The following is an 18,483-nucleotide window of genomic DNA, read 5'->3' as shown; positions in this document are numbered from 1 at the left end:
GGCGGTGCCTTCTGCTCAGCGTGCTGCACGCAGTTGTCTCAGCAAACACCGTCACATTTGTAATTTGGGGTTCAAAAAATTCCATATAACATTTGGACGTGTGTTTAGCTGATAGAAACCGAAACGTCCTTGCTTTTTGCGGATTAATTAGATATAAATATTCTTTCAGAGACACGAACCGATATGTTCACACATAAGAACTAATTCCGGTTCACTGGGAAGCTTTGAACTGCTTTCTGGAAAGTGACCATTGTTGTAATCAGGTCGAGGCTGTTATCATTTCCACTTGCTGACTTTCTTTGTGTTTTTTACGGATTTGCAGCAGAAAAACAGCGCAAGCTTTTTAGAGTGTCATGAAAGAAATGTCAAGGTAAGTTATGCATGTGACACATTTTTTCCTCATGAATGATTTTGCCCGCGTTTAAGACTATTCTGAAGAATAGGCTAAAGGCTAACGTTAGCAAACTGTCACAACAAGGCCTGCAGCCTTCAGTTGCTGGCTGTCCCGCTTTGTCGCTGGTGGGAAACTGCAGAGTAAATGTGTCAAAATACCCGCATAGTTTCCACTTGTTGGTTTTATTTGGGAAAATGACAACTTTTAAAATGTCTTTCTGTCGAGTCGTTACTTAAACCAATTCTTCCGTAGCATCCGGCTAACGTTTTGCCAACTTGCTAAATTAGCCAAATTGTTAGCTTCCCGTCGTGTTTGTAGCATCTCTGCTAACGCTCGCACGCTGTAAGGAGAGGTTGAATAGTGGCACTTTTTAAATTTGCTGTCTTGGTCAACTCGCTTTCCAAGTTCGACATTGCACACAACTATGGATTTAATGCTTGCTGTGTGTGGGAGATGTGATTTAATCAGGTTGCTGTCTGTGGAGTGTTTACACAGTATAGTGTTCGCGGCAACAGAACACGCTAACTGCAAAACCCGACTGGTGTTTATTAAAGTCTTGTTAACGCGTTGGGGAATGGTTCATGTCTTGTTCTTACTGAGCTTGAAACTTAAAAAAAGTGTGCTAAGTGGTGGTGTAGTATCTGCTTTTTGATCTGTTGTACCACGTTTATCGCAGCACCATGCCTAGTGGGCAGCAGCCTCAGAAACACTATGGCATCACCTCTGCGATTAGCCTCGCGCCCCCACGAGAAATAGACCACCACTACACCAAGAAGCTCTGCGATGCAATGAAACCTTTTGGAGTGTTTGAAGATGAAGAAGAACTCAACCATAGGTGAGGAATGCATGTTCTCTCTCCCTCTTTCTTTGTTAATAATATACCAATCACCACAATACAGTTTTTGAATATGTTGATTACAAACCTATGATTTGAAGAGCTATAAGCATTTAAACTAAGCCTCTCTGATATCTATTGTCTGCATTTTATTTGATGTGCACATTAACTAAGTGAATGTACATGGGCATGTAAACTCTTAGGACAGGTGACCTTGTGAAAATCATTTTCACTCTCTCAATGAATTTGTGGAAATGAAGGATTGTGAAAGAAGTGTCAGCTAAAAAGTCTTTCTTTTCAGACTTGCAGTTCTTGGGAAGCTGAATAACTTTGTTAAAGAATGGATTGCAGAGATCAGTGAGTTAAAGGTAGGTTCTGCTTGGGAAGCTGAATGATTTCTAACCCTATTACCAGTTTCCACCCCCAGAGTTCATTTTATGGTCATGCTGAACTGAGATTTACGGTCCCAAAAATTTGTCTGCCTGTTTGCGCATCTCTGTTTGGGGGTTGTTCACCCACCCCAAACCTACTGTCCTAAATCATATTTGCTTCCACACACTCCTCCAAAGTCCTGATTGCCTCAATTGAAATGAGCTTTATCAACAATGCATGAGTATCACTGCAGATGTCCACGTGTTTAGCACTTTATTTGTGACCCCACAGAAACACTATGCTACAGACACACCAACTACGCAAGCACCCTTTAAAGAATAAATAACAGGTGTCTATTGAACCAGCAGAGTATAATCTTTGCTTTAAAGTTTCCTCGTCCACGAATATGCAGAGCCATATGACGACATCCACATGCCTGCCAATTTTTGTGACTACTCAGCTGCACTACAAAATAATAAATACCTGTGCAGTAAAGCACAAATGGTCTTTGGTGTCTGCATCTCTCTACGTTTCCAACCAAGTGTATTCCCCGTCTTGTGTGAAGATGATGGGGCTTAGTGCTTTATGAAGTGTTTAATCTTAAACTGTCTAATCAGACACTAAAGTGACACTAACACTTTCTTCTGTTTTTTTTAAAAGTCATACTGACTTCAGTTTCTTATCTCTGCTCTACAGAACCTTCCACCATCAGCTATTAGCTGTGTTGGGGGCAAGATATTTACATTTGGTTCATACCGACTTGGAGTGCACACAAAAGGTATGTGTATCTGTTACTCTAATAATTTAACATATTGTCAACGTGAAACCTGTAGTGTATGATGATTGGCTGGTTCTTTTGGCACAAAAAGAGCGTGTTAGCTGAGTATTATTACCACCTATTGCAGAACCCTGTACAAGCAGGTGTGCAACATTGTTTTTGAAAAGCTCAGCTCTCCCTGACGGCACTGAAACACAAGGCTGTCGCTGTCATTGTCATGTTCCTGTGCTATTGAGTGGTTTTGAAAAGGCTAGTTTTGGGGTCAGAAAACTGGGTAAACAAACACTGGTGTGAATGTGGTTTGAGTCTGCCATTGTTTTAAACAGCTGGCCAGTGTGACAAAAGGGTAAAATCTTTATTTAAATACAAGAGTATAATAGTGATTTGCACTCTTCTCATTTTTTAAAGTTACCTGGTTAGCATGTAAACTTTGCAGTATTTTATATTTCAACCTTTTGCTTTCTCGGACAGAATATATTATATATTGATATATTATTGTAATTGTAAATATTTTTCTTAGTAATGAGCAATCAGATATTGCAAAACTGCAAATGAAGTTCTTTGTCTTTCATTTCAGTAATTTTAGTTGCTGCGGAATGAAAATGTAGTGCAAACATGCTGTCATTAAAAACCTGCGATGTCACGTATGACAGCCTGATCTGTATTACAGTTTAGTCCAACTTAATGCAATCACGTGTGAACTACTGTTATGCATTGGTGTTTTAATGTGAGACAGCAGTTACCAGTCCTGTGTGAGATAATGAGCTGTTATGGTCACAAACATTGCAGCATCGCGTACCCAAGTTCCACCATCCTGAGCAAATTTGGAGATAGTTCTGTTAAGCTAAGGGTGCACAGTGTGTTTGATTTTGTTTTGGTTTTGTTTGTTTTTCCATCTTGGGATCTTCGTAGAATTCTATTGTAGATTTCTTCTATTTTACTGCCATATGACACTTTCAAATCATGTGTCACATCAATCTCATGTCTCACTCTTATAAAAGTGTTACAAAAATGTTTTCCCAACTTCCTTCCACACACCTACAGTTGCCTCTGCTGACTTTACTAGAAAAAAAACCAATAGCACCATCAAGTAGACTGAGAAAGCAACGGATTTTATTATTGTAGTGCTAAAATTCAATTTATATTTGAAATTTGTGTAATAAACAGAGGAAGGGCATTGCTGTTCGACAAACTGATGCGACAGTTTCTGTTATGCTGGCCACAAATTGTCTCTTAAGTGATTCAAAAATTCCAACTGTTTATCAAAACATTTTCATCAACATGGTCAATATTTAAACTCCTTTGTTAAATCTGCTCAGGTTTGAATGTTCCCTGTGTGTTCTTCCTTTCTAGTCCCCTTGGCAGGTTTTTTTTCCCCTCATGTAAATGTTCAGTAATTTAGTCACCTTGAACATTGCTACTTCCTCTAAACCATAACATTTTCTACACTAAACATGAGCAGTCATTAGGCCTGTTGTGCTCAATAGTTGCAGAACTTCTTTGGATGTTTACATACCTAGTTTAGTATTTCCTAAGTCTGTGCTTTAAACCATAACGTTTTATCATGTAATCTTGACTGAATCAACTTTACTATCATTTGATTCATCAACCCTTTATCCTGCTGATCAAACCAGATGACACTGATCAAAGTAACTCCTCCTTACAGGAGCTGATATTGATGCCTTATGTGTGGCTCCACGGCATGTAGAAAGAACAGACTTTTTCCAGTCTTTCTTTGAGAAATTGAAACAGCATGAAGAGATTAAAGATCTCAGGGTAAGTCTTGTTGACACAGCGGGGGGGGCAGACTGACCTACAGTGTCCTCAGATGTCCTTTGTTGTTGATGAGGCCTCTTGTTTGTTCTCTACTCCCTCAAGGCTGTTGAGGATGCTTTTGTACCAGTGATAAAATTCAAATTTGATGGAATTGAGGTGAGTTTCATTGTCACCCAAATGATAATCATGATTACATCAGTGCATGCATACTGATTAAAGTAAACTAATTACACTACTGTGTTGGTAACATGCTTGCTGCAGGGTACTTTGTGCCATGTTGCTTTGGTCATGTTTCCCATTTCAACAAGTATGAAGGGTTAATCCCATGACGCAAACATTTTTATCTCTAATGTTTTATGTCTCTGTGTGAGCAGATTGACCTGCTTTTTGCCAGATTGGCCTTACAATCCATTCCAGACAACCTGGACCTGAGGGGAGACTCCATCTTGAGAAACTTGGACATTCGATGTATCCGCAGCCTTAATGGTGCGCTCAGTGGTCACTGCTGATCTGAGGCTTTAAGTTAAAACTGACACATCTCCAAAGTTTTCCTAATGGTAATTTCCACAACTGTAACACTGCCTTTTTTTTTTCTTACAGGTTGTCGAGTAACTGATGAAATTTTGTACCTGGTGCCGAACAAAGAGAACTTCAGACTGACACTGAGAGCCATCAAACTCTGGGCAAAACGTATGTGTGCTTGCACTTTCTATGTGTTTGCCGTTGTTTGCGTTTATTGTATTTATTTGCACTTGGGTTGTGTATCCTGTATAGAGGTTTAGGACGTGGCGTCATGCACACATCGCTTGAGAGCTGCCATATTGGCCATAATAAGCGTTATTATAACATAACAACAATATAACATCACAAGCTAACATCATGCAAGCTAACATTAGACTCTAGCGTCCAAAGACTTTTAACTGCTTTCCCTCTGATCAAAACTTTGATTACATTCTCAAATCACCAGAGTTTATGTTCTAAGTTCGAATCTGCCCACATAAGATCCAAAGTTTCAGGAACAACCATAAATGGCAGCAAACAGGAAATAACAGCAGCACTTACTGACATAAAATTACAGATATCCTCAACAATTCATCTCAGTGTGACTGTCGTTAATCAGAAATGAGCTACGTTGACCCATTGATAATGTAAGGGATAATGCACAGAGAGGTGCCAATATCAATATCGTGGTCCACTTGATCCAGTGACTACAGTCCAGTAACTAGAGTTTGTTACCCATCTTGACACAAAATACTGATATACAAGTCGACAAAAGTTTGAATGTTTATCTCGTTCAATATAATGTTTGATATAAATCGTGTGGTGTGATGTTGGGGAGAACGCCAGGAGAGGGGAAGTTAACATCCATCTTCAGCTCTTCGCTGCCAAGTTTCTCCACATAACGAGCAAGATGCTTGTCACAAAGTGTTTCACTTCCTCTGAGAGAGTATATACACTTGTTTGTTTATTCATAGCTGCTATAGTGTGTCTCATCTATATGTGGTGTAGGTTTTTCACTATGTTTCAGGCTTATTACATGTCCGAAATGGCCGATAAGTTAATGCCACGTGGTAAGCGGTCACATGTCTGCAAATCCTTTATGTAAACATTTGTGTTTACTATCACATAAGGCCAGAGGGGCTGATGGCGCGATATGGCAGCCTGGCTTCTGTCAGTCTGCCCAGGGCAGCTGTGGCTACAACTGTAGCTGCCTCCACCAGTGTGTGAATGTGAGAGTGAATGAATAGTGGCATTGTAAAGCGCTTTGGGTGCCTTGAAAAGCGCTATATAGATCCAATTTTTTATTATTATTACTACAAAAGCGCTCCTCCTGTTTTTCTCACATGTCAGTGTATAACTCAGAGTGGTTAGTGATGCTCTTCTCAATAACCTGTAACATTTCCTGTGGCTGCAGGTCGAGGAATCTACTCCAACATGCTGGGCTTTCTGGGTGGAGTGTCATGGGCTATGTTGGTAGCCAGGACCTGCCAGCTCTACCCCAACGCTGTTGCTGCCACACTTGTCCATAAGTTCTTCTTGGTTTTCTCTAAATGGTGAGATTCTGCAACTTATCGTCTTCTGCTTTTTGGCAGCGTCTCACAGCCCAAATATATTTATTTACTGCATTCATTACCTTCCTTTTGTAGGGAGTGGCCGAATCCGGTGCTTTTGAAACAGCCTGAGGATAGTAATTTAAATTTGCCTGTGTGGGACCCGAGAGTGAGTATTACACCAGTGTTTTACCTTCTTATGGTATTGTTATGCCCTCTGTTTTGCACATGTATTGCTGTGTAGACACTGGTAAAGCTATCTGGATGGAGATGTGATAAGTTTGTTGGTGTGTTTTTTAAATTTGGCTCGACAGCTAGTGTGTAGGTACATTTCACATCTCTTATTTCATGTCTCCTCATCCCTATGTCCTCACGTGACCACGACATTGATTGGGTCCCACTCATGAGCTCCAGTGCTCTTAACTCTGCTCGGAGGAGGCCTCCCAGAGCAGAGCAGTTTGGAGGAAGGAAGACTTCCCACATGGACGTCTTGTCAGATAACACACCCCTACAATAGAAAGTGCATTAGATACAGAATAGAGCTGAAATCTTTTTTTATGGGAGTCTCATTTATTTTGGAGACTAAGCCCTTCGTACCTTCTAGCGCTAGTATACATATGGTAACCGTACCATAAGTGGTAGGGCTGAGTGGGGCAATGGTGTGTGTACAGAATATTTCAGGACATATTGAGACTTTTTTTTTTTGCAAATGTAACTCTGTTCTATCTTGTCAACCTCACAGAGCCATGGGAAATTACTTAAACTGAAGAAGACATTGAAGCTATTAATAAATGACTTGGATCTGTGTAAAAATAAAGAACATTTAATCAAACTTTCTCGGGATTTGAAAAAAATCTTTTCGTCTGAACATTTGTTGTTCCTGTGATAGTTTAGGTGGTTTTTAATGAACAGTATTTGGTGGTTTGGTGGCTTTTAAATGAACGTGGCCTCCTAATTTTGCGTTTTGATGTAAAAAAACAAATTGTTTTTGAATGTAAAATGACTGTAGGTGATCGCATCCTTACACCAGGGGGTGCTGCAGAGTTGATGAGAGGGGGTATTGAGCCTGTTCTCTTACAGTCAGAGCAGGAGCAGCTCGTCTCTTTCAGTCTTTTCCTTTTCCAGCTGTCATATGTTTGTTTTTATAACTTTGCTTATAAATCTCTTTTCAAACTAAATGCTTTTTGCCTTAATTGAAAACACTCAAGCCCTTTGTAACTACTGTGTCATGTTTATTGTGTGCCTTCAGCAATAAACACTTTTTAATTGCATATTGGTGTCCTTTCCGTTCAGTCACTTGGCGACTGCTGAGCTGTAGGCTGAAAATACCATTTAGATTTTATTCATGCCACATGTTTGTTTTACGCTGGGACATTCATCACAGTGTGGACTGTTAAAAGCACAAACTGTTTATTTCCTGGTGGTAAGTTGGCATTTGGCCGTAGGCCCTCCCCTCTCTCTTAAATACAGAAAAGCAAGTATCCAGTGTAAAACCAATCATATGCAGGATACTTAAGAATGTGTCCCACTTTTGTGACAGGCTAAATCCAGATTTGGTGATGCTTATCATGCAGCTGGTGTTAAGGCTCATTGTGCACATAAAATTTCAAGTGTTTTGTAATGCTGGCAAACATGAATAGCTCTCATTTGATGTTAAAGATTAGTTATGGCTCATAGCCTTTTTTTTTCTTTTTTTTTTCCATTTTATTTTATTTATTTATTTATTTTTTGTTTTTTTAGAAATAGTTTCTTTAATTCCGCCATCCTCACATTGCCTGAGGGGAAAAAATGCAAATGAGGGAAATTTAAGGCAAGCAGAGTGAATTGGGATGTACTGTGTGGGTGGGTGGGATGTGTGTACCTTTAGCTTTATGTTGCTTTTGTGCGTGTGGGTGTGGGTTGTGGTGAAATTGATCTTCTCATTCAGCTCGGTGGGTGGAGTGCACTGACGCAACAGCTCCCTGATCTGCAGAGAACCCAACAAGAGTCCCCTGTGCTGCGTCTTTCCTTAATTAATCGACCTTTTTAAATTCTAGGTGAACCCAGCTGACAGATATCACCTGATGCCCATCATCACACCTGCCTATCCCCAGCAGAACTCCACATACAACGTCTCCACGTCTACACGTACCATCATGAGCGAGGAGTTCAAATACGGTAAAGAGTGAATCAGCAACGTAGCACTGCGAAGTCACTTCATCAGTGTTTTCCAATTTACACTGGGTATACACGAGGGCTGAGTCATCAAATCCATCTTCGTTCTATCATGAACAGGTCTCAGCGTCACAGATGAGATTCTTCAGGGCAAAGCAGAGTGGTCCAAACTGTTTGAGCCGCCCAACTTTTTCCAAAAATACAAGTGAGTGCTCTGTCTGTGCTTTTGAAACCGCCTGAGGATAGCAATGTAAGTGTACCTGTGTGGGACACCCCTCCCCTTTGCTTTTTGCTTGTTCTACATTTTGAATTTGCCAGGTGCATATTTAAAAAAACACAAATGCTTTATGCAGCTGAAACAAACTAGTGCAACTTGCTCTACCCCCCCCCCCCCAAGCAAGTTATTGTTTCTGTGGTGTGGGCAAATTTGAGTCATTCTGTGGTCACTTAGGGTGACTCACTTTGTTTATGAATGTTCCTCCCACACGCAGTTTCTGCTGGCTTTCTGTTGGTGCTGCTCTGTTACTGGAGCTACAATGGTCACCTGAGCAGTGGTGGGACTGTCGATGCCCAAAAACTGTGGATTTTGCTCCTCGGTGTGGTATTGAGGATTGGTACAAGATCATTAAGACTGCACAGTAGTGCATCAGCAGACCAACACCAGTCTCTGTGAAAGCCTGAGGTCTTTCAGGACCTCTGGATTTATTATTTGCATAACTTCCATCCATTCTCTTCCGCTTATCCTTTTTAGGGTCGAGGGGGGGTGGAGTCTATCCCAGCTGTCTCAGGGCGAGAAGCAGGGTAAACTCTGACCATAACTTGTCTAACTTTATTTTTTTTCTTCTTTTTTTGTGGCAGACATTACATTGTTCTCACTGCCAGTGCATCGACAGAAGAAAACCACTTGGAATGGTGAGTGTCAAAGATCAAGATTTCTAGTAGCTCAGGAGCTCTAAATCTGTAAATCACCATCAGCCATCATTGTCTTTGATATTAATTGATACATTTGAGCCTGCCAGTTTGCATGCCAGCTTAGTTTCATCTGTATTTACAGTCATGGTACAGGATCATCTATGTAAAGTGTGTATGAAAAAGGTGAATGTAGCTTCGGTGTGTGACAAATTAAGCTTTTGCAGAAGTGTGTGACTTTTGTTCTTTTTAAAACAAAAAGTGAAATTGTTTAGATGTATAGGTCTTCATCTAGAACCTCAGTAAACTCTTTCCTGATGAGTTTAGTCTCAGCAACTAGTGTCAGGTCTTATCGAAGACAGTATAATGATCATTTTTGTCCGATTAAGTCCAAAACAAGGATTTAGCAGGCCTAACTTGTGATTGTGAGCCCCATCCGGTTTCCTTAGGTTTCTCTGAGATTTGCGGCAAGAGCCAAAACACTCAGCTTGAAGCTTCAAAAACAGGCCTTCACTTAATGGGTGATGTTACAGTGACTATATCCAGCCATCGTATACAGTTTGTCCTGCACATCAGTTGGAAAACTGTACCAAGTGCACTGTAACTGGGCGATTTGCTTCATAGTGTAGTCGTCCTATTTCCCCCTGTTGCATTGCCACTGGGTGCCTGAGAAGTCTACCATTATGATTATGCTGCCGTTCACCATTCATAACGTACAATACGTCTCATACATGCACACAAAGGGGAAAAAAGCGTAGCAGCTGCAGCAAGAGTCACATTTATAACACACAGAAAAGTTTGTATGTTGACATGCAAACTTGTCATTAGTAGTATAACAGTCATTACTGTTATCCTGGGTCCACTGTCATGGGGTGCACATATTTGCGTCGTTCAGACCAGATTCATGGACGCGGAAAGTGTAATCGAGGCTGAGCAGTCAGAATTATTCTCCTGTTTTCTCTTATTTGATGAATCAGTGTTGCCGCGTCACATACACGCCAACCTCAGAGCACGCAGGAGTCAGAGTGTAGATGTGTGCGCGCTGTGTTGCAAGCATAAGTTATCTGTGAAGAATTGACGGGAATCTGCAGCTTTGTAGGTTGAATTTAATGCGGCTCTCATGCATCAGATAAGTATAGATAAAAATCACCTTGATTGGTGAGTTATCACCTTTAACTGTGACCATCATCGATCGATGACATCATTGCCTGTCAGCACAGCCTTGTGGTGTACCCTCCCTGACCACGTCTTAATGTTGTTGTTTTTTTTCCCCAGGATCGGCCTGGTGGAGTCAAAGATCCGTGTTCTGGTGGGAAACCTGGAGAGGAACGAGTACATTACCCTGGCTCATGTAAACCCCCAGTCATTCCCGGGATCTAAAGAGAACCGGAACGAGTGAGTCCAGCTTCATCCACAGACGCTCAACCAGAACATCGAGACATATTCTAAGGGAGCGTGCTCTTTTTGTGTTTTTCTCCAACAGGAACGATTTTGTGTCGATGTGGTTTATTGGGATCATCTTTAAGAAGGTGGAGAATGCAGAGAGTGTGAACATAGACTTGACATATGACATCCAGTCTTTCACAGACACTGGTAGGTCTAACCTCACTCTGCGTTTTAAATGAGCTGAAGGAAAAATTGCTGCTAAATCTTTTCGAACATTCTAGGAAAAAGGACAATGGCTTGTTTTGTTTTTTTCAGCATTAACATGTGCTCTACTTTAGTGTATATATCAGGGAAAACAGGTGAGTTTATAAATGAACTGAATGGAACTGCTGCAGAAAATACCTTTCCAAACATTTTAGCTCCTTTTTCCAAAGGTTTAGTTCAGATGTTTGTTGTTGAGGGGTTTTTTTTTTTAAGGGATCCTATGAGATGTCCGTGTTGTGCTTAGTCTTTATAGTCTTTTCTATGTCCGCAGTTTGCAAAAGCTGAAGAGAGTAATGGTACCGAAGCGAAGGCAAAAAATGTTTTTACTGCTGCACCATGTCCTTCCCAACAGAGCATACACACACTCTCTCCATCCTATCCACACAGAAACAGTCGTTTTATTTCCAGAATACACAAGTAGATTGTTTTTTGTTTGTTTTTTTTTTAGCTAGGCTTTTGAATCCTACTACTCAGATTCACACAGTGTGATGAATCATTCGTGCGGCTGTGTAACATACAGCTCTGAAAGTAAAGTTTCTGTATGAGTCAAACAAATCTGGTGGCTTTCAAAAGCGCAGGTGATGAGTTCAGTTCTCCACTGAAAATGGGCTGACGGCAAAGTAAAGTGGGGGGAGATGTTTTTGGGTTTGTTTGGTTTTTTATGGTTATTAAAAAATTTTAAAAAACACTAGTTTTTGCAACTTTAGCAATCAATCATTTACTGTGGTTTATAGTGGTGTGTAGGTTGTGTGCTTCTGCTGCTGTAGTTATGTTGTTATGTTTAGTGTAAATGGAGTTTTAACATTAAAAAAAGGACACAAACATACCACAGATACATCTCGGGTGTTTCACTGAGTAAATTGGCAGAAATGACCGGAGCTTATTTGTATGATTTTTATATGTTTAACAAACATTTATATACACCTGTAGAGGTTGTCTGTCCTGTCAATGTTAACGTGACATTGTGCACATCAGTGTACAGACAAGCCAACAACATCAACATGCTGAAGGATGGGATGAAGATTGAAGCAACACATGTGAAGAAGAAGCAGCTCCATCAGTACCTGCCTCCTGAAGTGGTGCAGAAGAAAAAGAGAGTAAGATGTTGCTCTGCGATGCTTGTCTTGTTTTTAGGTTTGTTCTCCTCCTTAACAAATCTGTCCTCCCGCAGAGCATAGCAGAGTTGAACCGTAGTTCTAATGGTGGCAGCTCTAAGCGGCTCTCCCTCGACAGCAGTCACCTGGACAGCTCCAGAGACACAGACTCAGGGACTCCCTTTAACTCCCCGCCCAGCAAACCCTCCAAGCCTACATCTGACACAGACGACAGGTATGATGCACTACTTGTGTGTAATTTTTACTGTTAGTGTTGTCCTTTTTTTCCTAATCCCCTTTTACCTCATGAATACAGTTGTCTTCAAATTGTTGTCATGTTTTCTGCTCTTCATTTTGCAGCGTCAGTCCTCCTAAGCAGCTTTTTGTGGAGGGTTCTCCAGCACCTGTTGCAGCTGCTCCTCCTGCTGCTGCTCCTCCTGCTGCTGTTGCTGCTCCTCTTCCTGCTCCTGTTGCTGCTGCAGCTAAAGACCAGGGCATGTCCATCCCTGTTATTGGTACAAGTGAGTTAAAATAAAATCACACAGGGACTGTGTATAATGCATGTTTTACTTTGCTTCCTAACAGAAATGTCGATTTAAACTGCAATACTTTAATTAAGGAAATGCAGAAAGTGTTACTGTGCACTTGTTAAGTTGGTCTCTAACATGTCCTCTTTTGATTTCCCAACTCCATCACCTCCTCATCCTGAAGAACCTCCTCTTAAAGCAAAGCCTCCTTCCCCACCAGCCAGCAGCTCCATCACCAGCAGCACAAAGCCTACCGCCACCAGCAGCCCCAAAGAGGAGCCCAACGGCCTGGAGGACTCAGTCAACGGAGCTCCTTCCAAGAGACCGCACTCGCCCACACAAGAGGACCCGGCCAAGAGGCCAAAAAACACAGACGTAAGCATTTGGACAACTTATTGACATATTTAAAAGAATGGACCAGATGCTGACACTGTTGTGTTTTGCTGCTGCAGGTGGTGTCAAATGATGACGCTGCCTTCAAAGAACCATATCCACCCTCGTCTGACCCCCAAACACACGGAGAAGCATCCAGCATTGTAGGTGTTACTGCTGCTGTGTCTGCCTCTGTTAACTGTTAATAATAAAGGATTTTCTCAGTAATGTAAAGCAATAAAAACAAATTACATTTTCTCTTCGTTAGACTTCTCTTGCTGGATCAAAGGCAAAGCCCATTCCAACCATCGATACCTCAAGAACACAAGCAAGTTCTTTATCTTTACTTGTTAAATCACTTATTAAAAGACTTGAGGTGATTTCTAACACTGCTGTTGTTCTTCCTCCCTCAGAGACTTCCCAGCATGGAGCTGCCTGATGCCTCCTCGCCTCTCCCTGCCAGTAACAGCTGTCGTGTTGTGAAAAATTCCATTAAACTGGCCCTCAACCGCCACAAGTGAGTTTCATCAGTTATTTGTATGTATGGAGTTTTTCTCCCATCACATTTAGTAGTTGAAAGTGCTGCTTTCACTGATGCAATTCTGATGTGCTGTATGTGTTGTCCTGCTTGTTTTTCAACGTGTCTGTGCAGTATCACACCTCCCAAGCCGCCCGTGTTTGAGGACGCCCTCACCACAGACGCTCCTGCTGCCAGCGAGGAAAAGGGCATGTCCATTCCTGTGATTGGCTCAAGTGAGTATTTGTTTCAATAGCTTCTTTTCATAAAACTGCACATCATTAATTAGAAATCAAATAAATTACAAGCAACAAACAAACGGCAGCGATGTCCATAAGATTTTTTTTTTTCTTTTCTTTTTAATAAACCTGAAGTAAAGTCACTGCTGCGTCCTGTCAGTTATCAGAGACTATATTTACCTTTCTTGTTTACTTTAAAAGGACAAGAGATTAATCACCCTGCGATCTGGTCATTTACAGGTCGGCAGAACAATCCGACACCTGTTTGAAAAACACTCATGGCATACTGCTGCCTGTGGAATATCAAAGAATTAATAGGGTCATATATCATCAATTGCATCAAATCATTTAATCAAGCTTCTGTAATCAAATTCTCCTGTGCTTTTATTTATTTATTTATTTATTTTAAAGAGCTAAATAACCCAGATGTGTGTTATCAGGGTTAGCAACCCTGGTTCTTGGATCAAAGACATGCCCTAAAGTAAAATGAACAACTCCTTTAAAAAGATCAACCTTTTTAATCAGATAAAAAAATGAGGTTAGGCAACTTCAACCAATTCTTTTATTTTTCAGCTCGCAGTAGCATTGGATTAAAGATTTTTCGACAAAATACTTATGAACCAGCATGTAATGGCTGGAGCAAACGCAGTAACAAACCCCAAAGCCGCACTACAGCACAGCATTTGTTTTAAATGGTAACCATCACCTCAGCCTACATTACCAGCAGCTGTCCTAGAATTAATTGTGACCTCCAGAACGGTGATCTTGCACTCATTTCTGAGTGATGCACACTACATTAGTTCAGATGTTTTTTCCATCGCGCCGCTCAGCTGTCGACTTTGGTGACGCGTCAGTGCTGCTAATCGCAAACCACACTCGTGCATCTGCAGTGCTGCTCACTACAGGTGTTCTTTAGCGACCTGCTGCGTTTCTGATTTGCCCCACTAAACACCACATTTTCCATATCATTTTAAAGTAAAAGCAGAGCTTTGTTTTGCTTTCCTTTACGATGTTGAGTTGGTCAAGTAAGATTTTACTCTTTGTGATCTATTAGATTGTATTGTGTGTATATAAGAAAGTGATTTTTTTTTTTTTTTATCTTATCCATTAATGAAGATCCAAATGTATTGCATAATTTCTCCATTAGTTTGTTAGCACATGCTAAGCTAAGATACAATACAAAGGCTAGTGGAAAAACTCACCATTTCTGTCCCAATCTTTCTCTCTGTAGAACATGTGACATCCAAACATGTGGTGCCTCCCATCGGCAGCTCCATCCCCACGCTAGTGAGTCGAGTAGTCGACCCTCTGAACGGAGCAGCCTCCAAGAGACCCCACTCCCCATCGTCGGAGGAACAGGCCAAAAGGCTGAAAGAAACAGAAAAGGCCAGAATCCATATAGCTTGAACTGCCAACAAAGACTGGATTCACACAGATAACCGAGGTGAGGGGCTTTAAGTCAAGTCAAACACCGAGGACGTGACTTCACACAGGGACAGGCGGCGGCGTTCAGGTCAGTCAGTCTGAAGCGTGAAGCAGCACAGACACCTCACCTCAGACTTGGAGATTACAGTCTTGCCAGTGGATAGGGGATTCGGCCATTGCTGTCACACACTCACAGCCAGAGGGGAGTTTAACCCCCCTCCCGCAGTCTCGGAGATATGACACGAGAACTAAAGCAGCAGGTTTTTGTTCTTTTCTTTTCTTCTTCTTAACTCTGTGTTTAGAAATCTACACATTACAAGAGGAAAACATGCTGTCCTTCTATTTCATCGTCTCCTTTTTTCCAGTTTAAAAAAAAAAAAAAAAAAAAAAAAAAGGCCCTGATCATTTATCAGCACTTGCTACACACATTTCTGGTGTATGCTGATTTTCTTTTACTCCTTCATTTTCTTTTGTCCTCAACAGAAACCTGTACAGTAAATGTTGATGTACATAACTTTTTTTTGTCTTAAAAAGGAGCAAAAGATCACCGTTAAAACTTTTGACCATTCTATTGTAGTTTTATCTAAAAATGGGGAAAAAAAGTATATTAAAAAAAAATGTAATTTTTCTTTGTTTTCTCTACTGCTTGTCCAAAAACAAACTGTCCAGTGCCCTGGATATCTTCAGTAGATACTGCATAGGTTGCAGGGAGGGTTTAATGAGGGTGTGCTTGGATGTGACTGGATACTAAAACCACAGCTCATTGGACCAGCATGGACTCCAGGTGTAGGCGCGCAAATGATCTTGGGCAACACAAGAGCTTCTCAGGGGCTGGTAAGGGCAAGAAAATGTTGTCATGACAACAGGAACGGTCACCAGAACCATATCAAAGTGCCACAGACGCTTATAGTTCTATTTGTCTGAGCTTCAGTGTCGCACCCGTCCGTCTCTGATTGGACAAGAAGGCTGACTTTTTCTGCTCACGTTCGTTCAATCCCTAGATGTCAGAAAAGTGTCCCGACACAAAAAAGTGAGCGTTGAACGGTTTAGACACCGCCCCCCCCTCCCCCGAAGTGCTTTCTATGTCTGTGATTGGCTGATTGTCTGACACGTAGTAATTTCGCTCTAGTCCATCAGGAGGACTAAACAAAATGTTTGGAAATACTGCTTGACCCCCTCCCAAACACACACACACCCCTCCACCTGTTCACTGTGGTCTGGTTTTGCTTGTGAAGTGTGATCCTTATAAAAACCAGGTCCCGGTTGTGAGTGCATTTCATGTCCTTTTGGGAAGTTTGTGGTGCTTTGTGACAAGAAAAAAAAAAACCCAACAAAACAAAAAAAGATGGTTCGAAGCTTTTTGAAGAGTTGTGAGTGTATGCATGCATATCTGGTTGACTGTGTGTGAGCGTGCATGCATAGATGGCTGTGTTTATGTGTTGGAGAGAGACAAAATTCCCTTCTATATGGGTGTTAACCCTCTGCGCCTCCTGTGGAGGTTCTTAAAAGGCATCTCCTGGGGCCACTAGTGGCAGTGGTGGTGGTGAGGAGAGGGGTCGGGAGATAACTACTTTCTTGCCTTGCCTTGCCCAACCCTCCATCTTGAAGCTGGGTGTCTTTGCATTTGATTTCAGTACAGAGGATATATAAATATAAACATAGTAAAGTGTAAAGCGATGCTAATGGGGCGCCCTCTTCATTGGAGCAGGTTGACAGTTGGGACATAGGCTTTCTAGCATCAGTTTCCCCAACTAAATGTACAGAGAACAGTTTTTTTTCCAAAAGGCATATTCTTCATTATTTGGGGGTTTTCTTATCACTTTATTTATATTTGCATATTTGTACCATGTGATTTTTTTTTTTCTTTTTGATTTTTTCTTATTTTTTAAATAGCATTCATAGCAGGTAGGTCTTTTGAATCTGCACCACTCTGTTTCAGACAACTCATGTTTTACTGTTCAGAAACATTTAACAAAACAGGTCGTTTAGATGTTTGTTTCTAAAAATGTATTGAAAGGGTATTTTTGTATGTGTTTATCACTTCCTTTAAACAACTGTACACCTATTAAACCCCTAAAAACAATGTGCTGTCTGTGGTTTGGTTTGTTTTTTTCCTCAATTTTATAATTACACCTATGACAACGCCGTAATGGGAGCGATGGGATTGGATGATAACTGATGTGCCGTGTTTGATTTCCTGGAAATGTTTATCGTTGAAGTAAAAAATGTCTTCTAAGAATTAATAAATGAAAGCCAGTAACTATACAATCCAGTCTGTTTGTGTGCAATGGGGAAGAAAGCCAAAGCAGGTCAGGGAGCAGATGAGCTGAAGGGGCCAAGGTTACAGTAGTTAACTAAAAAAATCATTAGATTTGGGGGGGGGGACACAATTTCCTAAATCTTTCCTCTGGCAACTACCCCATACGATTGTTGTTGTTATTATTATTTTTTACATCTAATATAACAACTGAACTGGATTATCAAAACTAATTAGAAAATATGAAACTATAATAACAAAGCCTGGTATAAGATGCAAAACTGCTCTAGCGGAGTCCAAGAACTGAAATATAGATCTGGGAATGAACAAAGCAGATCCTGTCTTAGTGAGAAGCAGTGTAATGCTGACATTACTATATTAAAATGAGGTATAGCATCTTTACCCAAGTTAGCTGCTGACCTCATCCTTCACCTTGTGTTTCCCATTATCATTTTGATTCCTCAACATAATATAGTTATAATCTTTAAAAAACCTTGAATCTCACTAAGACTTTCTCACAAATGTACTGTTTTTCTAATCATCTAGAAGAAATATAAAATCAATTTGAATTTCATGCTTGCACAGAGCGTTCAGCTTGTCATAAAGGTTGCAAATGTGACTTAGTGCGGCAGCTTAACCTGAGAACTTGCATACTGGCAACTCTAAAGCTAAAAAAGTCATGAACAAATACCAGATGTTTTTCTGAGCTGCAGATTCACAGCAGACAGCAGAGAAAACACTGGAGCTGGGCTGATTAAAGTATAAATACCAATGCTGGTAGTGGTATCGGATTGATACTGGTACTACAACAATAATAACTTTGCTTTGATCCTCTAAGTTCAGTATGTAACCCACTAAATTGTTTTATACGATTTTTTTTTTTTTCCTCCCCCAGAAATTAAGAAAATACACCTCAAACATATGGCATAGGGTCCAGAATCGGCTGGTAAAGAATTCAATCTGGCCTACTGGATGATTTTGGAAAATGTGAAGGAATAAAGAAATTTTTGACTTCTACCTGTATTTTCATAAGTTTTTTTTTTTCTGTGTTCCCATTTATGCCACACCAAAGTAAGTTACAGAGTCATAAAATTTTGCACATTTACTTAACTTTAAACCAATATATTTTTACT

General features: G+C 40.7%; 1 protein-coding gene across 3 annotated transcripts; it reads left to right on the top strand.

The window, feature by feature from the left end:
- The first annotated feature begins 24 nt into the window (after positions 1–24).
- Positions 25–17,176, top strand: papolg (poly(A) polymerase gamma). 3 transcript variants are annotated; one of them, XM_026189480.1, is made up of 24 exons: positions 25–370; positions 1,071–1,229; positions 1,531–1,597; positions 2,298–2,379; positions 4,046–4,155; positions 4,258–4,311; positions 4,530–4,641; positions 4,756–4,845; positions 6,071–6,209; positions 6,303–6,375; positions 8,243–8,363; positions 8,481–8,565; positions 9,219–9,272; positions 10,545–10,664; positions 10,753–10,862; positions 11,895–12,016; positions 12,091–12,248; positions 12,374–12,534; positions 12,725–12,915; positions 12,993–13,076; positions 13,181–13,240; positions 13,326–13,429; positions 13,565–13,665; positions 14,900–17,176. In XM_026189480.1, the coding sequence occupies exons 1-24, from the start codon at positions 354–356 to the stop codon at positions 15,073–15,075; spliced, it is 2,550 nt and encodes an 849-aa protein (XP_026045265.1). In that variant the 5' UTR covers positions 25–353; the 3' UTR covers positions 15,076–17,176. The 3 variants fall into 3 exon arrangements, with proteins under 3 accessions (XP_026045265.1, XP_026045266.1, XP_026045267.1); XM_026189481.1 differs by lacking the exons at positions 8,243–8,363; positions 8,481–8,565; positions 9,219–9,272; ... (9 more) ...; positions 13,565–13,665; positions 14,900–17,176 and having other exon boundaries at positions 6,303–7,477; XM_026189482.1 differs by lacking the exons at positions 6,303–6,375; positions 8,243–8,363; positions 8,481–8,565; ... (10 more) ...; positions 13,565–13,665; positions 14,900–17,176 and having other exon boundaries at positions 27–370; positions 6,071–6,213.
- The last annotated feature ends 1,307 nt before the right edge of the window (positions 17,177–18,483 follow it).

Source organism: Astatotilapia calliptera, chromosome 13 (assembly GCF_900246225.1).
Source record: "Astatotilapia calliptera chromosome 13, fAstCal1.2, whole genome shotgun sequence".
In the NCBI taxonomy this organism is placed as follows: Eukaryota; Metazoa; Chordata; class Actinopteri; order Cichliformes; family Cichlidae; genus Astatotilapia; species Astatotilapia calliptera.
The sequence above is the reverse complement of the archived record's forward strand: the minus strand, read 5'-3'. Positions and strand labels throughout refer to the sequence as shown.